The 14,140-nt window shown below is 47.8% G+C and overlaps 3 protein-coding genes across 3 annotated transcripts; 1 reads left to right on the top strand and 2 right to left on the bottom strand.

Moving 5' to 3' along the window:
* Positions 1 to 3,198: 3,198 nt before the first annotated feature.
* Asppvi_001739 (uncharacterized protein) lies at positions 3,199 to 6,551 on the top strand (the record flags this gene model as incomplete). Its single annotated transcript, XM_043298031.1, has 11 exons — positions 3,199 to 3,294; positions 3,362 to 4,373; positions 4,442 to 4,498; positions 4,570 to 4,731; positions 4,814 to 5,118; positions 5,187 to 5,362; positions 5,455 to 5,546; positions 5,624 to 5,793; positions 5,865 to 5,898; positions 5,987 to 6,068; positions 6,173 to 6,551. 11 exons carry the CDS (start codon positions 3,199 to 3,201, stop codon positions 6,549 to 6,551), a joined length of 2,565 nt encoding a protein of 854 aa, XP_043153966.1.
* Positions 6,552 to 8,660: 2,109 nt separating this feature from the next.
* Asppvi_001738 (glutathione S-transferase family protein) lies at positions 8,661 to 9,325 on the bottom strand (the record flags this gene model as incomplete). The annotated part of the gene is made up of 2 exons (XM_043298030.1): positions 8,661 to 8,991; positions 9,021 to 9,325. The coding sequence occupies 2 exons, from the start codon at positions 9,323 to 9,325 to the stop codon at positions 8,661 to 8,663; spliced, it is 636 nt and encodes a 211-aa protein (XP_043153965.1).
* A 739-nt stretch (positions 9,326 to 10,064) lies between these two features.
* Positions 10,065 to 11,501, bottom strand: Asppvi_001737 (uncharacterized protein; the record flags this gene model as incomplete). Its single annotated transcript, XM_043298029.1, has 4 exons — positions 10,065 to 10,331; positions 10,653 to 11,005; positions 11,026 to 11,245; positions 11,370 to 11,501. The coding sequence occupies 4 exons, from the start codon at positions 11,499 to 11,501 to the stop codon at positions 10,065 to 10,067; spliced, it is 972 nt and encodes a 323-aa protein (XP_043153964.1).
* Positions 11,502 to 14,140: the final 2,639 nt, after the last annotated feature.

Genomic DNA, 14,140 nt, shown 5'->3' with positions numbered 1-14,140 from the left:
AAATGTTTTTTTCCATATGATTGCAGCTGTATCAGGTCTAGTCTTCAAATCTAAAATGGCTCCACATCCAGGGATTTTTACCTAGTGATTTTTAACTGATATGTCTTATACCAACTGTCTGCCTCAATACCTGCCTTTATTTGGTGAAGCATGGTCCTTATACCTTTTGGAAATAGTAGACCTATAGTTGCCAGACTTAGCTGCAGTAAAAAGCAATTGATGTTTCTCCCCAGTATCAGGCGCTTCTTCAAGTCCTGGATAAAGCATATAGATTTTCTGCTTCGTCATTGACCAGAGATTCTCAATTGGTATTGAGATCAGGGGAATATGGAAGTCAGATCATTACTTCAATCTGTAATGCATTAAGTACCTCTCACAATCCTTACGGTATGAACCGAGAGACATTATCTTGCGTGAAGATATCACCAGGCTGGATAAACTCAGGAAGCGATGCTTGATAGGGATCTCCTAAAATATGGCCTGTCACACCCGCTCGTACAGATTCAGGGCCACCATCTAAGGGGAACATCTGTTTGACTCCTTTCCTTGTACGTTGAGTGCAGATATCATGCTCAAGGAGTTGACTTCTTGGCAGTCGATTTGTCCCGATTGGTTGGACATCAACACCTCGCTCAACTGAGCACTCGTCACTCCATTTAACCCGTGCCCATCTTCTGGTGTAAATTACAACTAGAAGGTTGCTTAACAGTATATCTCTAATATATTTTTCTATACCGAAATTTAGCGCTGAGGCGACGGCTTTCATTAGATGGCGCGCCCGAATACTTAAGGCTGAGTTTGAGGAAGCCGCAATGTAGTAAGGTTTGGTTAGGACTGTATTAACCATTTCTGGTTTGTTCCAAGAGCCTCGACAAAGCCAAACAATGAAGCTAAGTAGATCCACTCTGGCTCGTTCGTATTCAAGTTAGCGGCCTATATTATTCTTGGCATGTGTCTTCTGCGAAAGTTCGGACTTACGAGTCTATTCACTATCTATCTGACTTCGTGAGCCTTGAGCAAGAGGCCAAGGAAAATAGTTGAGGAGCCGAAGCGCCTTATCCATAACAAGAAAATCCATCGTATCTTGGGATTCGCATTTTCTATTAGGCATTATGATAAACCCATACACCATATCCACTAATTCGTTGACTCAATTCCACATCGTTAAAACAGCTTCAACCGCATATTGTCCTGAAGTTACGCTTGCCAACAACTCTCCCTCCAATTGCCACAATGGCTGCTCGTTGCCGTGATCTGTCGTGATCCTCATATGTCCCATTGACCTCGACGCTAGATACATGTAGCGAACATCTTGTTTCTAAAGGAGTTCATTGAAAAGCCCCTGACGCTAAGTCATTGTCAAACAATAGTTCTGTTGTGATTGCTAGCTAAGGTGGACCTTATTTTGTGGTCCTCGAGCATCTAGACTTCTAATTCAACTAGCAGGGGCACTGCCCGCCCAAGGCTGTCCTGCTTTCCTAAATGTAGGGTTACATTGGATGGACTTTGGCCCATGGTAGCCGTAGATAGCTCGGTGAAATATAATTTTGGACCGTTTTTTGGCTTTCTCGATGGCCAGGTTTTGTGTTCAGGTTACCATGGGCTAGACTGGCCTGCTGTCGATCTTCTCGTTCAATTGGCGCCAGTGATTGTGAAAACTGTCCTATGCTTAGCAAGAAAGCATTACAGCCCTAGCCTGTCAATGGCTACTCGTTTGCTACAAGGAAGCAGTGGACAAGAGGGACTAACAGATAACACTAATGCCACAGTACTCTTGAACCTTGCTTTCGGAATTTTCTTCTCCCCTGAAGCGAGTACTTACTCCAAACAAACTCGTGATTATGTGGGACCTGGACAGACGATACTGGGTAGTGTTTCAAACTTTTTGCAGCTCGGGCCGATTGTTAGGGGGGAATACCAATTCTTCCCTTAGTCAAGAATATATATCTCGCGCTCAAACCCGATACGCATCTTTATTGATTGAGGGAAGAGACTTCGTCAAATTTGATTCTTCTTTCGCCTTCGTCAGCGATGGTTGCCAAAAGCCGAAGATCCCTGCTTTGGGCGCTTTCCTATGTGGCTGCATTGTCTAGTCAGGGAGTGGAAGCAGCGAATGCAAGTTCTGTTTACCCACCTTTGTTTTCTGCACACTCAAACTCAACGCCTGTCTTCCTCAACGTCTCAGGCCAAACGGCAAATCCTCTGGTCCGCGCACTTCAAAGTTCGTCAGGGGACACCCTCGCACTATCGAAGAGAGATGATAACGGACTTCCTATCGGGACCTGCGGCCCTGGGATACCATGCTCCAATGGTGCCTGCTGCAGCAAGGTAATTCTGTGGGAAGCCGAGACCGAAGTTTCTTGCTGATATTCCTACAGACGGGAGTCTGTGGATATTCTCCTGCCGAATGTGGGGTCGATAACTGCATTTCCAATTGCGATGCGACAGCCGAATGTGGGCAGTACGCCAAAGCAGGTTCTCAAGCCTGCCCCCTAAATGTTTGCTGTTCCAAGTTCGGTTTCTGTGGAACTACAGAGGTGAGTGTCTGCAAAGCTGAAATTTAATAATGATACTTACTTCTTTTCCTTTCATAGGACTTCTGTGGGACAGATTGCCAGGAAGGGTTCGGGGGCTGTGGTCCAGTGAACGAACCAAGTTGCAGTGGTGGAAGTGCGATGCAAAGAGTAATTGGCTATTACGAAGGCTGGTAAGGTGGCTCCTGCTTGTGTTTACTCATTCATGATGCTCTTACTTACTCGAAGCTGCCAGGGCTTCGACAAGGGCATGCGATAAACGCTTGCCTTCAGATCTTGATGTCTTGGCTTTGACGCATATAAACTTTGGTAACTCTCTCCTGCCTCCGAAGTATTTAATTGACCTAAATTAGCTTTTGCTTATTTCCACCCTTCAACTTTTCAAATGACCCCAATGAGTGTGGATGACTTACTCCTCTATCCACTGTTCACAGCACTCAAACTGAAGAAACCGTACGTGGTTGAACCTATCTGGCATAGACTTTTTCTCCTTATATCTTCCTCGCACACCTCATACTAATTGATATTCAGGTCTCTCAAAACATGGATTTCTGTGGGTGGATGGAGTTTTAATGTTAGTGCACGAGATGATTGGAGTTATGATTGTGTCTAATGTTTCAAGGATCCCACAAATTCACCAAATACACAGACTGCTTTCAGTGACATGGCCCGAAGCGGAGCAACGCGCCGGGCATTTATTGAGTCATTGATCAATTTCATGCAGACATGGGGTTTCGATGGCGTCGATCTTGACTGGGAGGTAGGCCCTTTCCACCCTTCATGCTAGATCGATTTCATCAGAGATGCAAGATTCTGAGGTTACTTAGTACCCCGGAGCAGAAGACCGAGGCGGAGTCGCTGCCGATACAGCCAACTACGTGCTTCTTCTCAAGGACCTCAAAGATGCGTTCGGCGGCCGGTACGGGTTAAGCGTAACATTGCCAGCATCGTATTGGTATCTCAGATGGTTTGACCTACCGTCAATGCAAGAGTATGTTGATTTTTTCAATATTATGACATACGACATTCATGGTGTCTGGGACGCGTCAAATAAATTCACAGGGCCCTATGTTAGGCCGCATACCAATTTGACTGAAATTAAGCAAGGGCTTGACCTGCTATGGAGGAACAAGATCAATCCTTCTGCAGTTAATATGGGAATTGGCTGGTATGGTCGCTCCTTCACCCTGCAGGATCCTACCTGTGACAAGCCAGGCTGCATCTTCCGCTTTGGTGGAAATCCTGGAGAATGCACCAAATCCTCTGGTACTCTGTCAAATGCTGAGATACAGCGGATCATCGCAAGGACTCAAGTTAATCCCACCATTGATAGAGAAGCAGCAGTCAAGTGGATCAAATTTGATACTGATCAATGGGTCTCATATGACGATGGAGAGACGATCCAGATGAAGATGAGTGCGGCAGGCCAGCTCTGCTTAGGGGGTAGTCTAATCTGGGCTCTGGACCAAGACAGCGCAGACCACACAAGCTCTAACGATCTCCTCGGCCTTGGAACTGCAAGTGGAGTGGCGCCTGAAGATGCCGCCAAGATCCGCACCATGCAGACTGATGCGCAAAGGGCTGCAACTATTCGCAACTCCTGTTACTGGAGTTTCTGCGGTGAGGCATGTGTCCCTGGCTATATCGCGGAGACCTATGCAAAGGGTCAAGTTATGGGGATCGAAAGAGACACTGTGTGTAGGGGGGATAATCTAAGGACGCTATGCTGTGCGCCTGGTACAAATACTGGAAGCTGTTCCTGGTATGGGTGGCGTGGAGTAGGAATGCCTTGCTACACAAACTCCTGTCCGGCAGGTACAGATCTTGTTGCCGCGAACAGTAAGTCTTGCCACTTACAGCGACTAATAACTCTATTCTCTACTTGCTGGATGGGCTGACCTTCCTAGCAAACTCATACCTGGACGATTCAGACGGTGGAGTTAACCACAATCTCACCTGCAACGGTAAGCGCTGATAACAAATGTTTTCTAATGATAAATAAAGCCGTCCGTCTATATTAATTTGGACACTGCAGGAGGCTCACAATCTTACTGTTGCTCTGGATTCGTGCCATCATCATTTGAAAACACGGATTCTCTGCCCTTGATCGGGCAACAGGCACTCACCAAACGATCGTCCAAGCCATCGTTCGACCCGACGTTTCTTGCCATTGCTAATACAGTTGGTGCTCTCCTTGGTTCGTGCTGTCCTCTTGATAAATTCCCTTGTAGACCATATCGACAGCTGAAACACATACTGATACATGGGCACGAGAACAGGCGGCTCAACCACGTTTGTCACTTTGTTCTGGAACTATGTCCTGAGTCCGTTTCAGTATATGCCAGTCGAAGACAAAACGACATCATCGTGGAAGAATTACGCTGGCGTCATTGCTCACCAAATCGGGCAAGGTGCTCTTGGCCCAGGGGTGACAGATTTGGAGCCGGCACCCACACCCCAGCCAACAAAAAAGCCGAAAGCAAAAGCAACACAGATTGGGCGTTACAAGGTCAGTCAGTTTGGGCCTGATGATGAAGACTGCGAAACAACATACACATGTGCATATGGACAAGGCTGGGATGAGGTAGGCTGAGAGTTCCACAGCTCGCCATTAGTTATTACACTCTTGGTTGACTCTTACCTCTGCTCCAGATTTGTGACAACCAACGCTGGGCTATTGACAAAGCTCTGAATGGGAAGAGGGTGTATCATAAAGCTCCCAGTCGACCTGAATGGACTTATAAGGATAAATGGCCTAGGATGCGGCATAAAGAATATGCCTCTCGCGCAAAACAGCCTGTCGTGAACGGCCGTGTGCGCTGTGATGTGTAAGTGTAGATTCCGTTCCCGCCCCAACCCAAAGTGTCAAAAGCATGCAGGTAAGGAAAGACAGGATACTTGTGCTTACTACTTCACATAGTGACGAGTTTCCGCTAGCCTCCCTAGAAGAGGCCGGGAGAGGGGCGTACCAGGTTGTTCGATTCGTTAATGGTCAGGCCAATGCCGCACAAGGTTAGTTGAACGCATAGCATATCTCAAACGGTCTCAGTATTCTTTTAGACTAACCAATGTATACACATTTCTTCCAGGTCAAGACTGGAACAACTGGTTGGTTGCCACATGGACACCATGCTCCCAGCTTCGCGCAACGCACGGCAAGAGCGCTCCCCCAATCACTTGGTCCTTTGGCCCATTCCAAGAAGGGGACAGACGTATCAACGCTCGCACCGATGGCGAGCACTTTATCGAGGCATATGGTGTATGACACATCTTTCCCTGTTGACTCTACCTCTACTTTCTCCTGACAATGTTGTCTAATATCTGATATAGTTCAATTCTCAAATCCGAGGGGGTGAATGCTGGGGTACGTCTCCAATGGTCCATTCCGCAAATGAGAATTCTTCGCTTCTTTCTCATTGACAGGAACCTTGCTAACGACTGCCACTGCGCAGCAACCTATACATACACCACAACAGAAAAGGTCAGCATCTCCGTGGTGGTAGACCAGGGCTTCCGCGCGCTGCCCGATGACCCGTAAGTCAAGCCTCGTCCATTGAATGTTTTCGTTCGATTTCGGGGTCGAGAATTTGACCGCAGCAGCTCTCATTTCTCATGCTAATCATTAATCTGGGTGACAGAATGTTCCGAAAGCCATACGTTTGGCCGAGCTTCAACAACTACAAAAAGCCTCCGTCGTCAACGAACCTGCCTCGACTGATCGCTGACACGCAGTGGTTGAAAAGAGAGATCGCCTTAGGGGTGCTAGAAGAAGAGTTGCCGCTGTCAGCTATCTATGAGGCTGAGAAGGCATCTGTCCTAATTGAGAACCAAGAATCGCTGAATCATGCATACCCAACCGTTTCTGCGACGTCCTCACTGTCGATAGGGCGATACCAGGATGCCTCCCGGCCAGTACTTAGGAGTGTTTTCCCCATACAGACGGGTGCGGTGGCGAGTGATAGCCCCATGATGGAGAGACGGATGCGTCATTTGAATGCACACCGCCATGGGGGTTAATGTAGTGACTAAGCTGCCTTAGCCAAGAAGCTGGCTCAGGAGTCAGGACTGTATTTGCAGTGGGCTTTCCAGGGTTGGGCGAGGATCTCGGAAGATATTCCCCTTGTGCTTCAGGAATTACAGGTGCTTGATATGTAGGCGAGCTGATCTATCCTGTTGAATAGCTAGAGATCGATTGTTACAGCGTTTAGAAATACATCCCATCGATTCTAGTGTCTCCTAGATGTTGTATTTCAGAGGAAGGTTGATCGTTAGTATTCTCATCTGAAAACATGAGGGATTATATACAATTTAAACATCACATTGATTGAACCTCGTCGAAACTGTATATCTCGGAAGACGAAGTGGGTTTGCAGTCTTGACCTTTCTGAGATGCCATGAGACCAGCATTGAATGGAATCAGCAAAGAGCCTGTTGAGTCAAAGACTCCACATTTATCTTAGCCTGTCACGGTGGGTATAAGAGCGCGCAGTTATAAACACATATTACCTCCTTGTAGCCAATAGAGCCCTGACTACATTATTCCAAGAACAAACTCGCCCAAGTAGCTATAATTCATACGTGAATACTGCGATGATGTGTGTATGTAGTTTGCTAAAGCCTATCATGTATCAGGTAGCTAGGATGTCAAACATGAAATAACCATGTTTAGAGGCCAGGGTTGATCCATAACCGATAGCAGGTAAAGTCAGGTATATTATAACAACCTGTGCTCCCATTAAGAGTAAAATAGCTTTGTTAGAAATGGTCACAAAATGAACTATTAAAAGATAGCATACCTCAGCCCTTTAAGGTCCATCTCATGTAAGATCCTCTCAGAAATTATAAAATCATAACTCGCAATCACACTTATAGCACTATATCTTAACTTATCCTAGTTAAGTATATCATACTAATCCTGCCTGAAGGAGCTAATATAGACTCTGATCTTAGAGGCATCTCCACCCAACCTCCCCAGTATTATTAATACTCTCTCTTACCACCTCAAGCATCATCCTCTACTGCAGGTCTAGCCATTCCACCTCTATCTAGATTATTAAGAATATTAAGGTATCCAGCCCAGCCAGGTCAACTAACTTATTAAGGAAGTATCTATACTTAGTAATGCTGGCCCGCTTTATCGCCTAGTAGGACCTATTAATATTAGAGCAGTTCTTCAGGGTGGTGATGTGCCTGTCTTAGCCAGAGAGGAGGAAGGACCAGAGCTCTTTAGGGGAGCTCACACCTCTAGGGAGGCGGCAGGCCATGCTGCAGATGGCGATGGGTTCGAACCAGGGCGTTGAGGGTTTTGTGGTATGGGTGGCGGTGTGGTTGGTATGGCTGTTGGTGTGGCTGTTGGTACCATTAGTATAGTCACTATTAATCCCATTACTTCCAGTTATAATTGCAGTGGGAAACTGAAAGAGAATACAACAAAGGTCTAGCTATAAGAAGATTTGGAAGAGGTCAGATTCCTAAGAGATGTCTGCAAGGATGGTCTGTAGTGCTGATGTATAGATAGGTATAGTACTAGAGTAGTTATACTATATATAAGGAATTAACATGCTATAACCTTTATCACATTTTTAACTTAGTATACTTTTAATTTAGCACGCTAAGAGGTGCTGTTAGTCAGAGCTTACCAGGGCTGACTGCTGCTAGGTTGGTTCCCTTGGCCAATGTGCATAGTTGATAGATGATGCCATACACAAGCCTTAGTATGCATTTGGATTGCGTCAAGCCCAAGATTGCTCCACATGTGCCATCAGCCACAGCAATAATTGAAAGACAAGAAAGAATGTGGGTAGTAAAACGATCTAGTTGCTTGTTGACTAGTCATCCTAGCGGTATCAGCCACTGCCTGGTGGCCTTTAGTAGTGCGACTGTGTGGGCGCGTGGGTGGTCGCAGTCCTTAGAGGGTGGTGGTTGACGCAGCGGCCACGAAGAGTTTCTGGAAGTCCTTCTTCCACCTGCATGGTCGTATACCGCGCGCATGTAGGCAAGAATAGGACCAATTAAATTAGCAAGAAAAGAGGAATAAAATTATGTGCACTGTGACGGGTGCAGTGCAATGTATCAGTAGACTATGTTTTGCCAAAGAGTTTTTTCTTCAACACCAAAGCCACGGCTCTACAGCTTCCGAGCCTCTTCAATCACCTTCCTCACCGGCTCCCGCGCCAACATGCGATCCAACCAATCCTTCACAACAGGAAAGTTATTCACATCATACCCATCTTCCTCCTGAATAAACTTGGTCACCGTAATCTGCCAACTAGCCCACGCCAAATCCGCAAACGAAACCCGTCCCCCAACCAACCACGGCCCCCCTTCCCCGGTCTCCTGCTTACTCAAGAACTCATTCACCACCCCCGTCACCCGGTTAATCTCCTTCACATACCGCTCCATCGCACTGGGAACCCGCTCCGGGTGGAACTTCTTGAACCAGCACGCCTGCATGGGCCTTGGCCGGATGCCTGAAAGAATAGCCACTGTCGCGCCAGCTGGGCTTCCTTCGAGTGGGGCTCGAAGCTGATCTTGCGCGCGGTGTCGTACCGCTCCACGAGGTACTCGATGATGGCGCCGGATTCCCACAGCGTGAGGTCCGTATTTGGGTCGTAGATCGTTGGGAGGCGGCCGTTCGGGTTGATGGCGAGGTACTCTGCGTTTTTGACCTCGGCGAGGGTGATGGGTTGGAACTCGTGTGGAAGGCCGAGTTCTTCGAGAACGATGGCTACTCTGGGGGGGTTGGGACCGCTTTTGCCCCAGACTTTGATTGGGATGATGTTGGATGCCATTGTTGGATATTGAGTTATTCAGTTATTGGTGAAGACTGGATTGAAGTGGATTTGGATGGAATTGGATTTTAAAATGGTTTCAAGAGTGTGCTATGCTTCGAAAAATCACCATACGGTCCCTCATTCAAAATATATACAAAAGTGACGTGACATTACTAGAGCTAGGTAAGTAACTAGTTACTCCCGTACCATTACTAAGCATTAATAATGGTGTTGAAACTGAGTGTCGGTCTTTGGAGAGACCAATCATGAGACTGGGACTGGGATGTTTCTCTGTTGCACAGGTGGATGAACAAGAAGAACAGGCTGGTCATGACGCAAAACTTTCTATGTAGAGACCACAGTACGGAGATCCAGATCACCAAAACTAAGCTGGCCCCGTCGACGCCAAATACAGATGCAAGAAAGGCAGATAGTGTCGGATAAACCCCATCGCAATACGCATAGGGACCCCGGGGGAAACTTGGCGGGTCCATTGACGGATAGGACCCGTACATTCCGCATATCCCACCTGCCGTCGGGATCATTCACGGCTTCAATCATCCCGGCAGCCAGGTCGGCATAGGACAAGGGGCTCCGCTCCTCCGTCAAACTCAGTGCATATCCGTGGGCAACATCCACTGACAACCCTCCCCAGCTTGATGAAGATGCTCGTGAGCCATTCATGTTAGGCGCGGAGGAGATCATCGGTCACCCAAAGGTCCTGGTAGACATGCGACGCCGAGCGGAGCAAGATCCATCACACCCAGGGCGGCGTGTGTTGGGAGAGTTGATCATCAATCGTGTTGGAAGAACGACGAGTTTCGGGATAATGACATCTCGACTCGGCACGTATTGGTTTCCAGCGCTTGATTAACCCAAGAGCGGTATCTTGGCCCATGCGGCACCCGGGGATGTTGTCGTTGGTCGAGACCCCGAGGAAGACGGCCCGAGAGCCCCGAAGACAATCGGTCAGGAGGTTCGACATCGTGGATGCTACCCTCGAAGATTTGCTCCTGTTTGTTGTCTGCAAGCTCGGGAATCAGCACGAATAGTTTGGGCTTGTTTCGGCAGTAGGCGTGGATCCGAACGGGCAATTGCAGGAGTTGATGGATCAACGCAGTCCTGCAGTTCCCCGTCACTGGAAGAACTGCATATGCCATTCTTTCTCTTCTGATTGACAGAACCCTTGATCCGAAGCTCCATCCTTGAAAGCTACGACGCATGATTTTAAGTGGAACAACCATTCCGACTAGCCCGATTGTCGTGTCGGCTGAATTCATTCCTAGCGCGATCTACTGAATTATGCTGATCCTATATCCCGACATGAACTATGCCAAAGACTGACCATGAGCTGGCAGTAATTAATCAATTTTGCGCCTTGCCAGAACCACCGTGACAGGCCAGGATCCATCAAGCCGACTTCCTTGGCGAACCAAATCCTCAACCTCCTTCCAGAGCGGTGCAAAAGCCTCGGGGTCCTGAGCAGCATGAGAAAATGACCGAAAATGCTCCTGGAGTCGGGATCCGTCACACTGAATCGGTTCTCGGGTGGCAGGATGCCCGTAAACACCCCGGTCTCCATGTTCACGAAGATGCGCCGCACTCCGGGCTGGAAAAACCGCTCATCCAGAGGTGCGACATTGTAGCGATCCTGGCTGCGGGCCATGACATTGATCGTGTCCCGGGGTTCTCGGCGGTCTTCAACAGAAGTAGGCCACCCTCGATCATGATGCGCTCCCATATATCCTGCACACGAGCATCGCGGAACCGTGCAGCTCCAAATGTTGCAGCAGCAAAGGAACCTCCAGGCTTCAATTGCGCCGCGATCGTCTCCACGGCTGCTGTCTGATCCGCCCATGGATGGCGTTCAATGCGAGGACTAAATCCACCGACCCATCCGCGATATCCTTGATACCCTCCATCTTCCCCTCGCGGTAGCTGTACGCGTCCGTGCCTAATCTCTTTTCGGCCTGATGGACGTTCTCGGAGACCACATCCGACACGATGACATGTTAGAACTGAGATCGCAAATGCGCGAGTAGACTCTGTTTCCAGCACCTACATCGTGAACCACGCCGAAGTAGCCGTTCTGTTGCTGATGGTAATCATAGATGCGTTGGAAGAGACTAGAAGGGGGCTGTGGACGGGCTGTAGTTTTGCCAAAATGCAGCGTCATGCGCAAAGATTTGGTCATTTGTGTCTACTGTCATTTTGTTTCAATCAAAAACTGCGGATGATAGACGCCTTCAGGAAACAAATTCAAATTAGGATGATTGTAGGAAAATAAACAGAAAACAACTCATGAACGAACTGCCTTGCTTCACTTAATAACCCGGTTTGACTCCTTGTTAATATGCCCCGACCAAGAAGCCTTCACTGAAACTGACCGCTACGTGAGCTCGGGCAATCTTGAACAACGCCCGACAATGAGCCCTGGGTACTTGGGTCAGAGTCCACCCTTGAACCTTGGAATTTGCCTACACCCGAACAATTCCCAATTCGCTATCGTTCTCTTTACCGAAGACTGGCCCGCGGCCCTTTCCAGCCTATCGCAGCCCCGCCAACGGAAAAAGCGAGCGTGCTACATGCAACCACTGCCATCGGACACTGAGTCTTCGTTCTTCCTCCAAAGCAGCATCTGACGCGGCGTGCAGCCCAAACAATGCGTTACTGGTTAAGGCCATGAAAACCCACGTAAATAGCATCATGGTACTGGTCGCTGCCGCTGCAAGACCGTAGATCGACCATGAAAACCCTGCGACTCGCGTTTTGGTGGCGACAAAAATATACAGAGCACAGGTGCTGATTGAGAGGCAGGCATGATCTTGTGGCCGTAGGCATATAGAGTCTCGAATTGGTCTAATAGTTGCATGGATTGGGTGCTGGTATCTAACAGGACTGGGATCATGACCAGGGAGACGGACATCATTGGGCCTGTATTTTTAATCGGGTTAGAAGAACTCTTTCTTTTGTGTAGACTAGATCTTGAATCATTAAGGGTCATAGGTACCTGATAGAAAAGAGCCAGAGACCACTGCAGCGGCCTGGATGTCAATCTGACAATGTATTTGTGCCATAATTCCGATTTTGAGATGATACGTATAAACCAAGTTTAGATTGATACAGAAAAGAAGAAGAGATATCGACAATCTGTCCTGGCGCGAATCTTATGTATGATGATATCGGGGTTTGACTTGTCTCCATACCCCCTCCTCCCTCCGAGCGACAGCCGAGGGTTATTTATGATCCTGCAGCACCCGGCGTCCTTGGCTCCCTAATTTTGTATGATCGACATATTTACATAGAAGGCTTTTATCAACCTCAATTCCTCTCAGAAGACAATGTGGCCAGTCCATAAACGCCACCGAGTAAATACCTCTGCTTCACGATTTGCGGCTACCGCAAGCCTGGTATGAGCGAAGAAGCCTACCGGCACAATATGACGCAAATGTCGGCGCCCATGACCAAAGATTTGATGGTCAAGTACGGGATCAAGCGATGGACTATGATTCACAATCCGACACCCACACGCGAGCTTATGGGGTATCTGTTTGATTCCCAGATGGTCAACGTGGCCGACTATAACTGCTTCAGCCAAGTTGTGCAGTAGTAAAGACTACAAACGTATGAAGCAAGATCCGTGCTGTAAGGAGAAGTTATTTCGAGATCATAAGGGCTTTGCCGATACCAAGCGGAACTCATAAGTTGATTTCTATAGGTATTATGGTATATGGCGCTAATATTAAGGACCGTAGGATGATTACTAGGTGGATTGAGGAGATTGTTCGAGAAGGAGTGGCTGTGGATGGACCGAAGGATTAAGCTCACCTTGTGATCTACTCGACCATTCAGCTAATATCCAAAAGGATGAGTCGGGATTGACAAGGATCAAGGAAGGAGACAAGTGGGCCTGGAAAATGACAGTGGTAAAGGGAGAAAGTGAATCCATTTATTATAAGTAACTGATCAGACATGGCTAAGTAAAAGGGAGGTAAGAGGACAATCACCTTCTCTGTGGCGATGTTGATATCGCGCTTTTCATCTACCCCAGGGGTTGCGCCCCGGGGTAGGCATTAGGAAGCTTGAAGTCACAAAACAAATTGTGGCTTAATTCCCCACCATATCAGCAATGTTCACCTTTCCATTCCATCCCCCGAAAAGTGGTTATAACTTTAACAGCCGTAGAACTTTTCATCGGTGATATACCAAGTGCTGCTCTCCATGCAACCTGCGCCATATAGGCCTGGGCTGCAGCCAGACGCCTCATAAGCAGCTGGGACTTCCTTGCTATACGACCCGTGGGGTGTATTGTATGTCCACTGGAAATTCCCACTGCCAAACGACACTGACAGTCCATATCCACTCATGCAATTCGATACAGCCGTTCCACTGTGGAAGGTGTCCTGAGTTGCGCCGGCACAAGTTGTGACGCCATTGTCGACGAAAGTGATCAGATCCCAGAGACAGTATGGTTCAAGAGCCGGACAATATAATTTCAGTGTGACATCCAAGCAACCTTGCGCCAGAGTTGCGAGGCACCCGACCAGTAATACTGCTGCTGTGGAACGCATTGTTGTTATGAAGCTGTGCAGCTATAAAATGCTAACAGGACTCTGGACTATGAGGTCTGAACACTGTTAGTTCGGAAAAGAGCTCTTTGACTAATCTCTAGGGTGGCTAGAACTTACTGAGGATAGGACACCATTCATGTAATCCTGTCGATTGTCTTGAGGGTGGATCCTATCTCAGCTATCGGGTACTTCCTGCTCTCTTTTATAKACGATGCCATGTATCAATTATCATGTCTAATAATATTCGTTGGGGGCGAAAGTA

Source organism: Aspergillus pseudoviridinutans (assembly GCF_018340605.1).
Source record: "Aspergillus pseudoviridinutans IFM 55266 DNA, scaffold_1, whole genome shotgun sequence".
Lineage (NCBI taxonomy): Eukaryota > Fungi > Ascomycota > Eurotiomycetes > Eurotiales > Aspergillaceae > Aspergillus > Aspergillus pseudoviridinutans.
This window is presented reverse-complemented; position numbering and strand designations above follow the sequence as displayed.